The 19,329-nt window shown below is 54.7% G+C and overlaps 1 protein-coding gene and 1 long non-coding RNA gene across 2 annotated transcripts; one reads left to right on the top strand and one right to left on the bottom strand.

The window, feature by feature from the left end:
• Nucleotides 1–2,136: 2,136 nt before the first annotated feature.
• IER5L (immediate early response 5 like) lies at nt 2,137–4,757 on the bottom strand. The gene has a single exon (XM_059412183.1). It carries the CDS (start codon nt 4,662–4,664, stop codon nt 3,441–3,443), a length of 1,224 nt encoding a protein of 407 aa, XP_059268166.1. The 5' UTR covers nt 4,665–4,757; the 3' UTR covers nt 2,137–3,440.
• Nucleotides 4,758–10,499: 5,742 nt separating this feature from the next.
• On the top strand, nt 10,500–19,329 carry LOC132025003 (uncharacterized). The gene is made up of 4 exons (XR_009406380.1): nt 10,500–10,639; nt 10,868–11,015; nt 18,462–18,530; nt 19,176–19,329. It is a non-coding gene; the product is annotated as an uncharacterized LOC132025003 (long non-coding RNA).

Below are 19,329 nucleotides of genomic sequence, written 5' to 3'. Positions count from 1 at the left end.
TGGAATGAAGATGCTGCTTAGAGTGTCTTGTGTTGGGGGCAGTGTGGCTGGGTGTGGCCCCTGGTGTGATATGCAGCATAGTAGCAAGTGCCTGAGTTAACTGTTTTGTCCAGAATGTCTTTGCGTGAGCTGTAGATGGCCAGCAGGCTGTGTTTTGGGCCATTGCCTACTATAACGGTGAGGGCATTAACCCTTTGAGCAAACGTCTGGGCCCTGAAAAGAAAACGGGGGTGGGGGGAAGGGAACCTCCCTTCTGGGTGCTCTCTGAGCCCCCCATTCTCATCCCTCCACCAGTTAGATCCCAAGGTGCCCAAGTCGCCTGGCAAAAGGGCGGGGAATGCAGGTCCTGGAGTCCTGCTGGGTTCAGAGCTCTTATGAGCAGCTTACCACCCCCACCTCTCTGCCCTAGGCGTGGAGGTGGGGAACGTAATGGGAATCCCATGCCCCTTGGCCGGTCCCTTCCAGTGCCCAGGTCGGCGCTCCCAACAAAGGCGACAGACCACGTGTCCCCTCCTCGACGCAGGCCAGGAATGGGGACGCACGTGGCCCCAGCCTCCAGCTCCAGCCGGGGCTGGGTCCGGACACGACGCTGCGCCCCAGGTGGGCGCAGAGCTGCACCCCCCGCAGTCCCGCCGCCCGGGCCGTGCCTCGCCCACTCCCAGGCGCAGCCGCTGCAGCGCCCGGGAAGTGGCGCTAGGGGGAGCTCTGGCAACTGGCTTGGTGGGTTGAAGCGAAACCGAGCATCAAACAGCTATTCCTCGTACTTGCAGGAAAGAAATGGGGAGCGGGGAGACACACGGTTCCCCCTCCCCAGCAGCTCCAGACTCTTCCCGTGGGAGGCCGAGAAAACAGCCCTGGGGGGGGAGGCGGGCGGGTGAAGGTGCCGTTCCTGCCAGTAACTCACGCCTCCGTAGTCTCTCCTCCCCACCCCCATCGCGGACCTTCGCGGCCCCCCGCGCTCTGGAGTGTCCCCGAGTACTAAGCCTCGCGCGACACGGGGACCCGGAGCCGAGCGGGCCCCTGGGACTGGCTTGCGTCCTCCTCCCAGAGTCTGGGGTGGGGCCTCTCGGCGGCCGCCCCTCCTGTCGCTGCTGGAGGCGTGAAGGCTGAGCTGGGGGCGCGAGTCGTCCTGCGGGGTGGCTCGCGCCGGAAAGGGGAGCGCAGGGGTGAGAAAGCGAGCGCGAGAACACTGGGGAGACGGCCAGAGACAGAGGGACAGCGAGAAATACTGTCAAACAAACAGAGAGCAAGCTGCCACTTTGCTTTTTTTCCTCCCTTTCCTTTCTTGTCTTTTTTTAATTTTTTTTTCCAGGCTTTCTTCCCTATCCCCTATTTGCAAAGCTGGAACCACCCCGCGCGCCCCCGGGCTTGAGCTGCGGCTCCAGATGTGAATTTGGTTCCAGTGGGGAGAACGCGAGCTTCCTCGGGGCCTTGGCACATTCTCCCACTCTGAGGTCATTCCGTAGGTGGTCAGAGGGGAGAGCGCGCCTGGAGCCTTCCTGCCTCCATCCACTGGGGAGGGCAGAGCGGCGGGCGGGAGGGAGGAGGGAGGGAGAGGGGAGGGGCGCGAGGAGGGAGGGAGACGCCGCCAGCACACCACCAAGTGGCACCGAGCAGTGATAACAAACTCAACTTAAAAAAAAAAAAAAAAAAAAAATGGAAAAGGAAAAAACTTCCCCAAGTTGCAGCCCGAGACGTGCGGACGAGCGGGCGGAGGCGTGGGGCGGGGAGCGTGGGTGGCCCAGAAGCCCCCCGGCGTCCCTCAGCTGCTTTCCCCAGCCGCAGAGAGCTCAGACTCTAGGCCCACCAGGCCCTCCGCCCCTGGCTGGGCAGGAAATGCGCTGACGGCAGGCTCGGCTGTCTGCTGGAGACCCCGGGGGCGGCCGTTCCCGTGGGGGGCACGCCTCTCAGGGGAGAACGGCCTGGGAGGCGCACAACACTAGCTTCATCCCCAGCAACCAACATCCCCCCATTCCCAATCCCGCTCCCACCCCGGGCCCTGCCGTAGTGGGCAGATCCAGACCGCCCAGGCCCCCGGAGAGAGCTGAGATTTGCATGCGGGTAGGGGTCTCCCTACCTCCCCCTGATCTCCCCACCACCTCCAGACCTATCTGAAAACAAGACACCACCATCCTCTATAATCGACTTTTTATTAAGATTATAAATTTAAACAAATCATCTGAACAGTTTTACCCGGTGATATACAATTCAGTATGCACGAAAATACAGAAGAATGAGGGAGAAGGGCCAAGAAAGCAAGGGTTGGCAACTTGTTTTGGAGTCCACATGGTGCTGATGGCAGAGAACCAGAGGGGCTGCAGATGAACCCCACCTTTTTACAACAAAAGGCTTTAAATTAAACAAAATCTATCGAGCTGAAGACACAGGACAGGGTTCTCACAGCCTCGAACAATGCTGGTTTCATGAAATGCAACCGAAGCCTCAATCAGGACGGTGCAACTTAGAAGCACACACACAAACACCACATCTGACCGGGAACTTAGTGAAAAGTCTCCAGCGCAGTCGGCGGTCCCGGCCCCTCCCTCCCTCGGGGCCGCGGGGGATCCAGGTGAAGGAATCGACTTCCTTTTTTGTTTAGTGAGGACCGCAGTGCTGGGCATGATGGGAAATGTAGTCAGCCGTGCCCGCCCCCCACCCTTTCCCCAAACGGTGTCCGGGAGTGTCGGGGTGTCGGGCGCCACCCCCGAATCCGGGAGACGGGTGGAGGAGGGGAAGAGAGCGAAGCCAGAGGGGCGGGGACAGGAGGGGTTCAAGACACCCGCCCCGGGGAGGGGGGGGAAAGTTGAAGTGTTTTCATTTCTGCCTTCTCATTTTGAGAACTTTGGAGGCCGCCCCCGGAGAGGAAATGTGACCCAAACGTCCCTTTCGGAGATAGAGAGTTTGCCTTTGTTTTTGCTCAGGATTTCACAAGACCCATTCCTCACCCCATGGAGGGACTCGGGAGAACCGAGCGCCGGGCTTGCCGGGTCTGACAACTGATTGGAATCGGCGTCCCCGGCCCCGCGCCTTCCTGCGTTGCGCCCCCGGCGCGCCCTGGCAGCCCGGGCGCCCTGCCTCGCCCCCGGCTGCCCGGCACCTCCTCCGGGCAGCAGCCCTCCCTCACGTGGCTGGCTCCTCGCTAAACACCACTGCAATCACTACAATAAAAAGGAAAAAAAAAAAAAAAAAAGAGGAGAAACACAAAGCATACTTAAATAGGCGCTTTTTCTCTCTGCAAAAATAAAGTCCAAGATCTTAGATTTCTTTTTTTTTTTTTTTTTATTTTACAATTTATAAAACATCAGCCGCCTCCCCCTGCTCGCTCCCAGCTCAGCCCCGGGTGGCCAGGCGCCCGTTCACTCCCTCCTCTCGCCCCTTAGCCGAGTCTTTGTCTGGCCCCAGCCCCGCGGGGCCCCGGGTCCCCGTGCCCTCGGGGGTCCCTAGAAGGCGACAATGGCTCGAGTCCAGGCGCCGAGGCTGGCGAGCGCCTGCTTGGCGCACAGCTGCCCGTTGAGCGGCGGCGGCTGCTCGGAGGAGTCCGGCTGTCGGCTCACCAGCCCCGAGAAGCCCGAGCCAAAGATGGAGATCAAGTTTGAGATGTTGGACGCGTCCGGGGACGAGTCCGGGCAGAAGTCCTCGAAGCGGGCGCGCTTGCAGGGGGCGAACTGGGCGCCCCCGGGGGGTTCGGCTCCCAGGTCGCCCGCGTCCTCCTCGTCGTCTTCGTCCTCCTCCTGGCCCGGGTAATACTTGCGCTTGCAGCCGGCGGCCGACGCCAGGCCGGGTCCTGGGGCGCCCTGGCCACAGCAGGGGCAGTGGGCGGAGGCGCAGCAGTCCTGGTGCAAGTAGCCGTTCTCCACCGTGGTCACCACGTGAGTGTCCAGGTCCAGCACGGTGGTCTGGCTGCTGCAGTGCACGCCGAAGTCCGAGGGGGCCGGGTACGCGCCCCGGTAGAAGCCTGGGGAGGAGGCGGGGGCCGGGGAGGCGGGCGGGGAGGCGCCAGCAGCGGCCTGAGGGGCGGCCGCTGGGGGCGCGGAGGGCGCGGAGCAGGCGGCCGAGGCGCGAGGGTCCCGCGGGCAGAGCGCGGCGGGAGCGGGCGGCGGCAGCGGCGCAGGACCCGGCTGCAGCTGCTCCAAGGGCTGCCCGCGGTGGGGCGCGCCGTGCGGCGGCTGGAGCGCGGCGCACCCGGGCAGCTCCGAGAGCGCCCCCGCGCCGCCCGCGGGCGCCCCGGCCGCCGCCGCGCAGCCTCTGGGCGCCGGGTGCTGGTGCTGGTGCAGCTGCTGCTGGAGGTGCAGCTGGTGGAGCTGGTGGAGCTGGTGCAGCTGGTGCCGGGCGGCCGGCTCGCGCGCCTCCGCGTCCCCGCCACCGCCAAGTTGGAGCGGGCCGAAGTCGGCCGCGCTGGCCGGCATGCCGGGTGCCGCGTACGCGAGGTGCTGGTGCTGGTGGTGGGGCGGCTGCTGCTGCTGCTGCTGCTGCTGCTGTTGCTGCTGCTGGCGCCGGTAGAGCTCGGCGTAGCGCTCGCTCAGGTAGAGCTGGCGCGCGTTGCGGAGCACGTAGGACACCAGGAGGTTCTTGTGCAGCTTGATGCCGCCGCGCTGGGTCCGGGAGCTGTGGATCTTGCGCAGGGAGATGCTGATCAGGCTCTGGGCGTCCAGGGCGCACTCCATGCTCCCGCGGAGACGGTGGCGGCGAAGCAGCCGCGGCCGCTGCTGCTGTTAAAACTGCTGTTGCTTCGGCCTCCAGCCGGTCGCCGGGTCGCGCCGGGCAAGGGAAACGGAGCCCGGGTCAGCGGGTCGGCTGCGCTCCGAGAGGAGCCGCCACCATGCGCTGCGCGCCACCCGCGGGATCGTGCTCCCCAGTCGGCGCCAAAGCAATGAGCCTCGGCCGGCCCCGGCCCCAGCTATTTAGCCGGGCGTCCGGGCCACGCCCAGCCCCGCGCCAACCAATAGAAGTACCCGGAGCCTCCCGAGTGACAGGCGATGCCCGCCCCGGGGCCACTCGGCTAGCCAATCAGACCAAGGCGGTTCCTTTGTGCTATTCAAATACCGAACGGACCCTGGGCCTCCAACGCCGCCGCTGCCTCGAATGTTCTCCTGGGGCTGCCGTGTCGCGCGGGACTCGGAGCCGCTGGGGCCGCTGTGTGCACCCTGGGCCGGCTCGCAGCCGCCACGTTGGAGCCCGCAGCCGCCCTCGGCCCAGCTCCTGCGAGCCGGGGGTCGGCTCACCTGAGCGCTGCGGCGGCGGCTCCACCCCCTTCCGCACGGCTGGGCCTCACCTGCGGCAGGTGCGCGCAACTCCCTACTCCCGGCCACGCGGCACCTCCTTTTTCACCTGCCGACCCGGGGTGACCGGCGGGACCCAGGCCTCTGCAGGAGACTAGTGGGGCCGTCGGCCTGACCTTGGGGATTCTTAAGGGATAAAGGTTTGGAGGTACCTCAACCGCAGAGAATATTGGGCCTGACTCTCTTGGCTTTTTGGCCAAGGCGTCTTAGGAAATACGCGGGGAAACGCCCTCCTCCCCATTTGTCTGACGGGAAAACCCAAAACATGGTGAATTTGGGTCTCTGAGGGCCTATCTCCTCGAAACCAGCTGAGGTCAGAAGGCGTTCTGAGCCACACGGAGTGTCCTTATCGCTGGTTCTGTAACCTTTCCTTTCCTTCCTAACTAATCATAATGACAATGAGGACTATTACTAGGTGTCTAGTGTGCGGCAGACCCTTGCCAGAAACATCGTGCATCCCTCACTGTAGAGCCGGGGACCAGAGTCTCCAAGGAGTGGGACATGTGGAATCCTACAGCTCCCAGGGTGCAGAGGAGGATTTGGGCCAGAACTGTGAGCTCCAGATGGGTGTGTGGGACCTGGGGAGAATCACCCAGGTCCAGGAACTCTTCAACTTAACTTTGGTTAACACCATTTCCCTTTTGCCCCGAACCATCATCCATGGGCCACCTTCTCCCAGCTGGGGACTGGGGATTGGAGAAGAGAGGGATAGGACTGCCATCTCTATGGCGAGGCGTGAAGGGGGTGACTGCTGGTCGAGTGGGGGGTCCAGGAGCTTTGCCTGAGGAAGAGTCCTTGCGTTGGCCTCGTGGAGGAGGCCCCAGCTTCGCAGAGACTGCTCGAGCTAGGCGGGCCTTGGGGGAGTGCTGGGGTGGGGATGGGGTCTCAGGAGCAAACTTCTTCTGAGTGTCCTCTTTTCCTTGGGTCCATTGTCCTCAGTGCCTATTTTGTTCCTGGGTGGGAATGAAGAGACCCAGTCGGTCCATCCTTCAGTTTCTGGGTCTCTCTTTGGTCTCAAGAATTCTTCAGATTTGTTTCCACAAACACTTTTCAGCTCTACTCAGGGCCAGGCATCAAGGGTGAAAACAAAGTTAGGGAGCATTTACCCCGTTTTGCAGGTGCGGGAACTTGGCATTGACTTTGGACATGACTTGCCCAAGGTCCCACAGCTCCAGATTGGCACTCTGTCCTTTCAATACTGTCTCAGTCTGCTCCAAGCTCTTCAACCGGGTAGCATCTCTCTGAACCCCCACCCAGAGACACCAGGATGGACATTGTAGGGTGACTTCAGAGGAAGCGCATCTTACTTCCATTCTATGGAAGAGGTGATCTGGTGATAGAGACACAAGAATGGAATTTGTTCAGGAGATAATGCGTATAGGAATAAAAAAAAAATCCATTGTTCCTTACTCCTTTAGGGCCTGTCTTCAAAACACAGAAAAGTTTCATTTATTTATTCTGGAGTTCACCTTCGAGATATCATTATAGCATGTGGAGGGAGGCGGGAGGTCCTATGTGGTTTTCCAGCTGTGAAGACTCCATATGTAACAGTCAAGTCTGGGATCCACAGTGTCTGGCCTGTTGTAAGAGCCAAGAATGGATTATTAATGCTGATTTCTGGTCCTCCTTCTGTCCTTGCCCAAAATTTAGTGGAGGAAATTAAGAGAGTGTCTGGTTCTTGCTCAAGTTCCCATCACACAACCAAGAAGGGGTAGAGGCGAGATTTGAACCCAGGACTGTCTGTTTGTAGGCCTGGACTTATTATAGCTTCTTTGAAATCAGCTGCTTACTTCTGTCCTTGGTAGATCTGAGTCCAGTTCCCAGGCCTCTGCGCACGCTCCATGAACGTGACCTTGATGTAGTCAACGCCTGCCTCTTTCCTGCCAACAGCTCTGGGACCAGCATCTGCAGGAACCAGGAAGAAGCAAGTATCTGTCCCAGGCTCATCATTCACAACCAGTCTCAGAGCTGCCCCCCAAACATGCCTCTGTGGGCCCCGATAGGGAATCAGTATAGGGATGGAGGTGGGTTCTCTAACCTCAGGAGGGGGTCAGGGGCTAGGCTCTTCACTTGGGTAGCTCCCCTTGGCATTTCCCTGTCCCTCACTCACCCCTGCCCCAAGGCAAGTTTGAGCTCTGCTAAGACTCTTTCACTCCTAGGGATCAGCTAAGAGATGGTCAGCTCATTGGTGTGACCCCATACTTTGGCCCCTCTTGTCCAGGGCCCACAATTACTTGGTTTCCTCTCCTTCTCAAGAATTGAGATGGGCCAGTGGGGTGAGCAAAGCAGTTGTCCAGCTTCCTAAAAACCCTTGATCTTTTTTGGGGGTGGCCTTGGAGGGGGGAGTTGCCACAGCTGTTGTAACAAAAACAGTTGCTAAAGGAAGCAACGGAACAGCTGAGCTATTTGGTGCCCCTGGTGGGGGGGACAGTGAAGCTGGGGGGCGCACAGTAGGGACTCACAAATGTTTGTAGAATGGGTGGGTCACACACAAGGCTTCCATTAGGATGCACAGTGGCTCAAAGCAGAGTGCCAGAGACTGCTTAGGGCAGTGAGTGTGGGGTTGTGTATGTGAGCCTCCCTGTGCTTCCTTATGTGGGGAGGAGGGGCCCTCAGACCCATGCCCCATGCAGGAGGCAGGTCTGAGGGAGATGAAACTTATTAGGATGGAGAGCTGGCCTTATTTGTCTGGGCACCTGAGAAAGGTTTGGGCACTCACCTTTCCCCCTGGAGCTGGGAGATTACATCTGGCACTGGGTCACGGCTCCGTGGAGGAAGTTAATTAATGCCTAAATATTTGCTGAGTGTCTGCTAGGACAGCACGGAGCAGGGCACAAAACCCAATGGGACCTGGGTTCCTGCCAAACCCCTGGCAACGTCAGCCCCGTGCCAGAACAGGTAACGCCTTGAAAGTGCTACATGTGCCTTGTGAGCTCTTTCTGGTTACCCAGATCGAAGGAGGGAGGCAGGGCTGGGAAGGTTCCTGGTCAGCAGTGGGATCGGCCTGGTGGGTTTCTAGCACTTGGCTTGAGGAAAATGGATGCAAAAGCAAAAGCCTAATTAAGGGGGCTGCGTTGGGGTGAGAGGGAAGGGTGAGATTTAGAATTCGTGCATTCATTGTTCATCTGCCCAAGAGTTATCTCTAGGACTGTCCTCTGGAATCCCTGCAAATGGGTCAGGGGATAAGATGAGAACCTGTCCTTAGGAGGCCACGATTCAAAGGGAAGCAGACAAGATAAACCGAGTGATAAGTCCGTGATAGGAAGAGGGACCAGGCTGCAGGAGGACAGGGGAGGGCCCCCAAAGTTGGTCTGGGAGGGCTTCCTGCAGGAAGCTGAGACTTGGAGGCCAAGGGCGGGGAAGGGCCTTCGAGCAGAGAATAGCTCACAGCCTAGTACAGGGCCTGGTGCCCAGTAGGCTCTCAATAAATGCTTGTGGACTAAACGAGTCAATGAACATAAGTATGCAGAAAATATCATTAGGGTTAGAACAGCCCTAGAGACCAGGCTACCCCCACTTCTAATTTCCACACAGGTAAACTGAGGTCCAGAGCGGGGGAGGAGGCCCTGAGAGTGTTGGCCTGGCCTGGAGCTGGGGCTCGACCCCAGCCATCTCACATCCTGGTCTGGTGTCTGGCTGCCACAGCTCCTGGTTTCTGAGACTTGGAGTGTTGCTTCATGGGGACTGAGACTGGGGACCGCAGGCCGTGGCAGAGAAGGCGGTGGGGTGCTTCTGACCTCAGGGTTCACTGTTGAGTCCTCTCTGAGGCCCAGGGGCTCACTAGTGACACTTGGAGGTATGAGCCTTATACTCATCTCAAGAAAGCTGTTTGGCGGTTGGTGGGTACTGGGGAGCTCGGCTGGGGTCCTCGAGGCCAGACAACCCCCACGTCCTGCCCCACAGAACCCAGACCCTGTCACTGTTCCTGGTAGTTGCTATTAACCCATCAAGGTCAGTGTTTGCCAGGCATGGTCCTGGGCATCAGGCTCGGTGTGCAGAAAGACATCGTAGTCTCTGGCTTCGAGGTCCTTCAGTGTGATGAGGAAGATGGATGGAAACTTGGCTTTTCAGAGCTCTTGCCTGGGGCCAGGCACTGGGCCCAAAGCTTTCCATGGAGATATCCTCGAGTCCACACACCAGCCTTTGGGGCAGGTTTGGGTATAATCCCCATTTTATGGATGGCACCACTGAGGCACAGAGAGCTTAGATGACTTGCCTGGGTCACAGACCAGAAAGAAGTGACTTCAATCCCAGGGCTCTGGGTAAGTGGGATCACCATGAGCCGAGCCCAAGAGAGGAGTGAGACCCCCACTATTCCTTACAGATTTACTGGCCTTTCGAACAAACTCTATACTTGTAGATGGAATGTGCAGAGAGGGCGGATGTGATCTCTCAATTAGGGTCTCGGCCCAAACACCTGGGACAGGCTGGATGTCTATTTGCTCATTCATTCATTCATTCATTCACTCCATAACCATGGACTAAATGCTGGCCAATGTACAGGCGCTGTGCTAAGCCCCTGGGGAAAACACCAGGCAGCTCACACAGCCTAGCCTAGAGTGAGCTGAGGATCCTCTTAATCTCCCAGGCCAATTGCAATTGATTGGTAGTGTCTGCGTGGAGCTCTGGGGAGAAAGGGATTTGGCATGTACCCCAATTGATTAGTAATGTCTGCCAAGGGCTCAGCTGGGAGCCTTTATGGCAGACCTGCTGGGTAGCTGCTCCTGGGATGAGGACGGAGTGTGTGCTTTCAGCCTTTTGGACGTCAGGGTGGATTTGCTGGCAGAGTGGGGGGTGGGGCATCAGGAGATCTGGGTGCCAGCTCCAGACTGGCCTGTATCACCCCTCTTAGGACTCAGTCTCCTCACTTGTCACCTTCCTCCAGAGGTCCTATGAGTGGCAAGTAACTCCAAAGCGTGTTGAAGAGTGGGAGGGATTAGCACTGAAATGAAAGGGAGACTTCTCTCTTTTCTCTTTTCTCAAAATCCTGCCAGAAGCTGAACTTGCTGGGTAGGCCAGAGTTAATCCTGGATCTGCCCTGGGCCGGTGTGTGGCTGGATGGGTGGGGGGGCGGCTCAGCGGTTCCCAGCTAGGAGTTGTTTTTATAACTCACTTAGTATAGACCTTTGTCCCCTCACCGGGCTCAGCTGGGAGTTTCTAAGGAGTGAGAAGCTCTTTGGATCTCAGGAACTGAACCTTCTAGTTCTTTTTCGTGGGAGTGGTGGGAGCTAGCTGTGGCCAGCCTCGTCCGCCTTCCCGTTCAGTGAATGAAACTGTAGATCGTTGTGTCAGACACAGAATTACATTTAACACAGATAGTTTCGTTTGTTTTTCATTGATCTTCTGAACAATCGAATGAGGTAGGGATTACTATCCTCCCCATTTTACAGCTGAGGAAACAGAGGCCCAGAGAATTGTTCTGGGGTCACACATTCCCGGGGTGCTGGGTGGGTACTGGCCCCAGTCCAAGCTTGGGAAAGGCTGTCTTCATCCATTTTTGACCCACTGTGCCTCACTCTTTCTCTCTTATCCATTCATGCATTTGCTCATTTATGAACTTACCCTTTTGTTCTTTCACAAATATTAAGCGCCTACTGTGTGCCAGGCTCTGCATCAGCTCCTAGAACCACAGTAGTACCTGCTGTCATGGACCTGACTGACATCCCGGACCAGATGGGAACTGAATAAGGAATAAACAAGCAGATAAACGGGATCGCAGTGAGGGTGAGAAAGGAGGTAAACAGGGCTTTGTGATGGGGACTAGAGGGAGGGGGAAGATGACCAGCCTCACAGGCCCCCCTGAGGAGAGGGTCCCCAAGACCCCAATCCTCTCTCCAGTGGTCTCCCCAGAGCCCAAGTCCCTGTGTCGCTGGTCCAAACTCTTCAGCGATCTGTGCCAAGCTCAGGCTGCACTCCTGTCCCACTCGCTCCCCACAACTGGTGAATTTTTAATGCTGCTTACATGGAACAAAGCAGACTTTTTGTTTTTGTTTTGAGAGCATTTCTCAAAAAAAAAAAAAAATCATTTCTCAAGTGTGTGTGTGTGAGTGTGTGAGTGTGAAGAGTGTGGGAGGGAGACAGAGCCCAGTGAGCAACGATCATCTGTCCTCAATTCAAATCCCGAGCTCCTTTTTGTTATTCTTTTTTCATTTTTTAAAACATGGGGCTAAATAGAATTTCAGTTCTGGACCTGTGCTGTGAAAGGACACCCTGTGAGACCAACATCTGCGTCGTCAGTGAACCCATCCAGGTCCTTGGGAACCCAGGTGCTATCATCACCTTTGTCATACTGTTGAGGACACCGACGCACAGGGAGAAGAAGCTTCTGAACAGGGTCCTCCTGATGAGTGGAGGAGTAGGGGGCAGAATGCATATTTGGTCCTCTAAAGCCCAGCTCTTTCCTCCCCCCCCCCTGCCCCCCCCCCCCCCCCCCAATTCCCTTCCACCACACAGCTTTGGTCTCGGGAGGTGGAAATGTGAGCAGAGGTCCTGCTTGTGACCTCAAAGGAGCTGGATTAATTTGGTTGTGAGGGACAGGAAGGGGAGAGGCTCCCAGGTAGCAGAGTGGAGCCTTGTGGTCTGTGCTGGGGGCAGAGCCTTTCTTCAGGACTGACCCCGGCAGGTGCAGTGAACTGGGTCTCTGCTTTGAGTCCTTGGTGGTGTCCCCCAGTGGCTCTTCTTAGCCTATTTATTGAGCACTTACTGTGTACTAGCCGCTAAGTGCTTCACAGGAATCTTCTTGTTGAATCCTCATGATAGAATCTATGACTGAGGTACTTTCATTATAGTGCCCATTTTAGAGATGGGGAGACTGAGGCACAGAGAGGTTAAGTGACTGGAATCTAGACTGGTCTGCCTCCAGGGTAGGCTTTTTTAACCCGGCACCTGGGAAGACACCTGGCAGGAAGAAGAAGGTGGCCGCCAGGACTTTGAGAGCTGTGGCTTGTGTAGACCCGTGAAACTTCCATGCTGTTTTGGTTCTTATTTTCTTTCTTTGGTTCTTATTTTCCCCTTGATTTTACTAGTGTTTGGTGTTTGGGGTTTGGCTATGCTCTGCTGCAGGAAGAAAACATTCCGGAAATCTTAGAGGCTAGACCCAATACAAGTTTCTTTCCTTCTCACCTTGCAGTCCAGTGTGGGTGACAGTTTTCCTCCAGCCTCCAGGCCTCCAGGCCTCCAGGTTCTCCCATTATGTGGTTCCACCATGCAAGAGTTTTTGGGGGCAGGGGCCGGTGGTGGGCAGGAGGATGCAGGATGTTTTATAGCAAAGACTGTATCGTCATTCCTCCCTTCCATTGGTCTGGATGGAGTCACATGACACCACCTAGCTGCAAGGGAGGCTGGGAAATGTAGTCCTCAGGTGCGCTCAGCCGGCAAATAGACCGCTTCAGTAAACGCACATTTTTGTCACTGACAGGAAGTTCTTGATGTAAGAGAAAGGGAAGATTTGACCAATTCATGGATCACGCATCCCACAGCTACCCATAAAATGTTTGTTTGTTTGTTTGTTTGTTTATTTAACATGTGTGTCTGTCTCCGCCTCTAGACTGTAAACTGAGGTCAGGGACATAAGATTCTGTGCTTGGCAGCTTGGTGTCCAGCAAATAACACGTCCAATCAGTGTTTGTTCAGTGAACAAACATTGCCTGTGTGAAAGGATCCTGATGAACAAGTGTTTTCGCTTCACATGTATCAGCTGTGTACAAAAATATATTTAAATATCAATGTAGTGGGGAAGTCCCTCTTGAAAAGAAAAAAGTTTTAACCAGTCTTATCCCTCCCCTAGTGGTGAACAGAGCTCTTAAATCCACTGTCGATTCATTCTTTGGTTCTGTGATGAATGGAGGGATAGACTGATTCACTCTTTCGACAGATATTTGTTGAGTATCTACTATGTGCTAAACCCTTTATAGGACATAGAGAAGGGGAAAGAACTGCGTGTTCTCCAATGGCATGCATGTTCTCAGGGAGACAAGGCTACCCCAAGGTAATGAGATCAGACAACATTATTCCATGAAACCACAAGTTGATTTCACACTTGTAATATCAAACACTGAATGCATCATTTCTACCCTGTATCTTACACCTCTGAAATCTGGATATTTTACTCACTGGACTAGTTAACGGAAAGCACATCATACGTTATATCCCATCATTCCACATTTAGTGACTAGTTCTGTCCCATGTTGATTAAGGCAGACAGTTTGATATTTTGGGGGTCACAGGAGGGTGGAAACCATTCTTTGTTGAGAACTGAGTATGTGCTGGGCACTGCACTTAGTGGTTGACAACAACATGGGGTCCCATGCACCCCATCAGGCAGCTTGTTGTATCACCCCCATTTTACAGATGAAAAGACCAAAGATTTTCTAGAATCCCTCCTCAGAAGAACTGGAGTTCCAGCCGCATGCTGTCCCATTCCAGAGCCTATGTTCTGAAACATCCTTCCACCATCCCATGTAGATGCCTGTGTGATATAGTCCTGAGCCCCATCTCCCAGATGAGGGAGCCGAGCTGCACAGACCTTACCTGCTTTGCTTAAATTTAGTTAGAAAGTGGCAGAGGAGGGTTTGCCCCCAAGATTTTTCTTCCCCAGAATCCAAATGTTTCATGACTCTGTTCTTCTGCTTTTGGCTTCCTCATGATTTTGAGGATAAGGCTGGATGGACTGGGAAATTGTCCTGAGATCCAATTGTGAAGAGAATCTGTATGAGTCTCTCCATCTCCGGGGTTCTGGACCAGAACGCCCACCAGGTTAGTCTCAGGCCAGAGAGACTCAGATACTGCTGAAGCCAAGAAGGGAGCTGGGAAAATTAGTGCTGCCAGCCTTGCATGGAGTGCCAGAAGGGGCCTGATAATGGGAGGGGATCCCTGTAGTGAACGTGTTGGTGAGACTCAAGTAATTTGGGAAACTCAGTAATGAGATTTGATGGTTAACAAGAACAGGTCCATGCTGGTAGTGGGCTCTGCGGTGAACTTCCCAATTCAGGTTCCAACTCTGCTCCATCAAGGAACAACCCTGTGGTTTGGGTGGCCTTGGCTCCAATCCAATCTTCAGGATTCGCAGCCCCAAGTCCTCCACTGGGCAACAATGGGACCTAACCCAAGTCCAGTGCCAATCAGCGCAGGGTTCAGGGACAGATAGCTTAGAACAGAGCTCAGGACTTTTGTCCCTACAAGGTAGGAATTTTCATCAACCCCACTTTATAGGTAAGAAAACTGAGCCTAAGAAAGGATAGATTGCATTATTATTCAGCAATTATTTCAATGCCCTTCTCTTTGAGGCAGAATAGATTTCCCTGCTCCACTGATTTTGGCCTTGGCCATATGACCAGCCAATGGGCTGTAGGGAGTGGAGACTGCACGCTTAAGCGGAGACCTCAGGAGATACCGCTTGGCTTTACCTTTCAACTTGCATCTTTGTGACACATTATGACAAAATGTGTCCTGTTTACCTTCTCATACAAAAAGAATGAGGAGGCAGATAGAACCGACTTAAACCCAACCCACAGCCTGGGATGAAGTTCAACTGACCCACAGCATGAAACAGACCTACCTGGTGAAGGGGCGCCCAGTGGCTCAGTGCGTTGAGTGCATCTGCATTTGGTTAGGGTTGTGATCCCAGGGTGCTGGGATCAAGCCCTGCATCAGTCTCCCTGCTCAGCAGGGAGCCTCCTTCTCCATCTCCCTCTGCTGCTACCCTCCCTTGTGTGCGCACACACTCTCTCTCTGTCAGATAAACAAATAAAATCTTAACAACAACAACAACAACAACAACAACAGCAACAACAACTAAAACTACCTTGTAGAGCCCAGCCCAGAGCAGCCAAATTGCAGTCCCCCTAAGGACCAATGCGTGTGAGAATAAGCACGTGCTAGGAGGTCTCGGTAGGCTTGTGGTTGTGAGTTATACAGCATCATTGTGGCAAAAGCGGATTAAAGTCAAATGGCTAATGAATGGAAACACCAGGGCCTGGAACTCTAGCCTCCTTATGTTCCTTATCCAGTGCATATCTGGAAGCTTCAGGCAAAGGCAGCCACGAATGAGAGCAGGAGTGGGGGTAAGCATTCTCTCTAGGCATCACAGACCCTCTTTGGCTTGCTTTTCCTCTTTGTCTACTGCAGATAGTAGACCCAGAGCATATCTACACACCTCTGCCACTCCCTGGAACTTCATCTCCACACTCAAATCTGGAGATGGAGAGTTTTTGGAGAGAAAAACATATGTTAACTTTCTTTCTGTTTTATGAGCTTTAAGGATACTTGACAAGACAACTTAGGCAGAAATTGCTCCCCTTATTGAGAGCTGCTTGATGAATTAAGTCAACTTTTTTTTTTTTTTTTTTTAAGGACCCCTTTCTTAGGAACTTTTTAGGTGTATTTATGGATATGAATTTTCCTTTGAGTATTGCTTTGGCTGCATCCTGCTTTAGCATTCAGTGCTCTTGTTTTGTCTAATGTCCAAGTAGTATGAAATATCTAAGCAGCATATAATGTCCTTTTGAATTCCTTCTTTATCTCAAGAGTTTTTTGGAATAGAGTTTCCAAATTCCCACCAAGTTAGATTAAAAAAAAAAGTACCCTCTAGGTATTAATTTAAATTTTTATTTCATGTGTTGAGAATGTGTTTTACTTTGAATTCATGGAATACATCTTTGTGCCCAAATACCACAATCATTATTTAAATGTTCTGTGGAATTCTTATTTTCAAGAGGGCAAGTTTTGGACAGATCTGAATACCTGCAAATACTTAAAATCATGGTAAATGTAACCACGCTTCCACTCCTTCAGTGGAAGGAGTGGATCATATAAATAACTGAAAATTGGGCACATTTGTTTTAAGAGAAAACTCCCCAAGGGCCAGCCCAGCCAGATGTACGTTCTGTTGGTGACTTTGGACTCCTCTGGAGAGACGGTTTGGTCTGCTGGCTCCTGGAGCGTTTGTTATAAGAAACACGAACAGATCCTACAAACAGGGGGTCCGCGTGGAAGAGGCAGTTAATTAATATTTGACTCCTGCTGGGGATGTGTGAGGGTGGGTGGAGGAAGCTAATTTTTGGTTTTCTGGTTTATCCATTTTTCTGCTTTTCCTCTCTGCAAATTACTGCATTAGGTGCTCCTCTTTGCTGATCAAATTTGCATTTTAAAAATGATCTGGGAGATACTGAAAAACTATTTGTTCCCAGTGAGCTTGTCACAAGTAAAATGATCCTCTGGTTCTTGGACAGTGTCCGGGTGGTTTCCTGGGCCACACAGAGGTCAGGGTCATGGCCTCATTGCTGTGGCTGCTTACTGGTCCATGTATGAAATGGCTGTCCCTGTCATTTTTTAATAGGGCTCTTCCCCTGTGCTAAATGCTCCCATCCGCCGTCTTGCTGCTTTCACAGCTATACAATGGGTGTGGATGGGTCAGGGAGGTGCAGGGGGGGGTGTCTTTCACTCCCCCATATTCCAGATGAGGAAGCTGAGACCCGCACCTGTTAAGTCAGAGGCTTTCAAACCTGGCTCCGCCTTGGAACCCACCAAGGGCTTATTAATCACGCAGAATCTTGGGAGGGAGGGTAAGGTCACATTGACACTAACATAAGTCTAACCCCCACCGAGATTCCTCTGGCCTCTCTGCCAGCCAGCACTTCCCACGTCTGGGGGCTGCTGGGCTGCGGGATGGGGAGGAAAGGGAGAAAATGCCTGGGTTGCAGTCATGGTGAGGGCCAGCCTGGGAGCAAGCCACACTAGGACCCTGTGAGAGCTCCTGCCATCATTCCCCACTCACCTCGAGGTACTTAGAGACCCTGCTGGCTCTCATTCAGCCTTTCTCCCTCCCCTGGACCCTGGCCAGTGCTAAGTCCTGAGGAAGACTCTAGAGGAGCTCATGGTCTGCAGAGAACACTGAGGGGCAAGTGCCCAGCCCTCCTACAGGGGGAATAGGAGCCTGTCCCTGCTCCATGCCTTCAAGCATCACGATCAATCCCCTTCCTGTCTCTTCCTCTCCCGGGCTCTGAGCATCTCCACGGCCAGCTCCTCCAGGGAGGGTGGTTCAGTGATCAGGGGCACCTGCTTTGGAGGCAGAAAGACCTGGGGTCCAGTTCTGGGACTGCCTGCTGACTCCCCCCACCCAGCCAATGCTGGGCACCTTGGGAAAAATGACCTCATGTCTTGCGGGTGTCCCTCCCTCCACCCCCATAACTGGGGATGAAGGATCTGTCCCGCCTCATCCCTTTAGCTCGCCAGTCCTGGCCCTGTGACAGGCTCACCCAGAGGAGTAGGTCAAGCTAGTTAACCCCTGAGCCTCAGTTTCTTCATCTGCTAAACGGGGATGCTAAGTGTACCTGGTTCCCAGGGTAGTGTGAAGATTGGGTGGGATGATGGGGGGCACTTGGGACACGGGGCAAGCTCTGCCCAGGCCAGCCCTTTCCAGATAGTAACCAGCCCAGCAGTGTCTTTATTGTCCCCTCTGTGGAATCTGGAATCCGAGGTAAGAGGAGCCCCCTTCCTCCCTCTCCACAAAGAAAGGAAAGAACCACGGGGACCCCTGTCCTTGTAGACCCACCGAAAGCTCCACACGTTAATTTTGCAGATAGAAAAACTGAGGCCCAGAGAAGGGTAGGCACTTGCTTGGGGTCACACAGCATGGCCCCGAGGGAGGCTGGCCAGGAACCCAGACTTCCTCGCTCTGATGGGATTGTCCGATGGTACCTCCCTTTTGTCTTTGCAGCTTAGGTGCTGCTGTGCAGACACAGGGCGCCTTGGGGTCTGGTCTGCCTCATCCATCCGTTCGCTGTGGCGCTCACTCACGTTTATTAAGCAGCTGCCCTGCGCTGGCCTGCTGGCCCGTCTGCGGAGCACGGGGAGTCTGCCGGGTGGCCGGGTGGCCCCTGATGAGTCAGGGTTTGCTGTTCACTGCATGGCCCGGGACCCCGACTGTGACAGCTTAAGCACAGACCCCAGACAGTCCTGCGGGATGCAGTCAGATCTGGGGCAGCCTCTGGAGAGGTCCTTCCCGCTTCCTGCTCCACCATCTAGCCTGGGGCTTTCATCCTGATGGCACAAAATGGCTGCTTCACCTCCAGAAAGCATGACAGCATTCCAGGCAGGAAAATTAAGATGAAAATTGGGGAAAAGTGAAAGGAAAGAACAAAAGGTGATTTTCTCTCTCTCTCTCTCTCTTTTTTTTTTTTTTAGCAGAAAAACATCTGATTTCCTAGACGTTCCCAGCGGGAAACGCCTCAATCCTACAAAGGACTCTGGGAGGTGAATATTTTATCTGAGCTTATTTGCCTACTTGAAAAGCAAGTTTCTGTTAGGAGCTAAGAAGAGAGTAAACCGGACACCCGGTCAGAACATAGGGTCTCTGTTCTCACGGAGCCCACATTTGAGAGCTCCGTACATTCCGACCTTTTCGCTGTGGTATGAAGCAGGAAGCAACCCGTCTGTGTCCTCGCAGACTCTCAGCGCCCTCTTACTAGCCTTGGAGGCGGGGTCCTGACGCATAGTAGGACTCGAGCCCATGCTGGGACAAACAGGAGGAGTTTCTAGACTGCCACATTCCCAGGGCTTTCCCCCGAACCTGTCTAGCCTTGGTGGTGGTTTACGTGCCGCTTTGGGGGCCTTCATCCAAAGTCCACCCCACCCCGCAAATGAGCTGGTGTGGGGTGTGGAGGCAGGGGTGGCCACAACCAGGCCCTCTCTTAGGGAGAAGGCAACAGCCCCCACTTCTGTGGGAGGCTTCGGTGTGGCAGGCTTTGCCTCCGAAGTCCCTCTGAGAGCCCCAGAGCCAGCCAGGGGTGTGGGGGGACTGCACCCTTGGCCGGGAACAGGGTCTGTCACACACCACCTGGCAGACCTCTTCGCAGTCCACTCTCAGAGGCGATGCCAATTCGGGTCCCTTCTTCACAGGGGGAAATGGAGTGCGTGAGTGGAAGATCTGGGATTCGAACCCTGGTCCTTCATGCCTAAAGCAACTGCCCTCCAGACCGGAGGGCTGAGGCCACGTCTCCTTCATTAGGCGGCAGCAGTCACCTGCTGGCTGGGCTGCGGCTGTGTGTGTGGG

Source organism: Mustela nigripes, chromosome 9, assembly GCF_022355385.1.
Source record: "Mustela nigripes isolate SB6536 chromosome 9, MUSNIG.SB6536, whole genome shotgun sequence".
NCBI classification, from domain to species: Eukaryota; Metazoa; Chordata; class Mammalia; order Carnivora; family Mustelidae; genus Mustela; species Mustela nigripes.
Note: the sequence above shows the minus strand (reverse complement) of the source record. Positions and strands in the feature narration are given on the sequence as shown.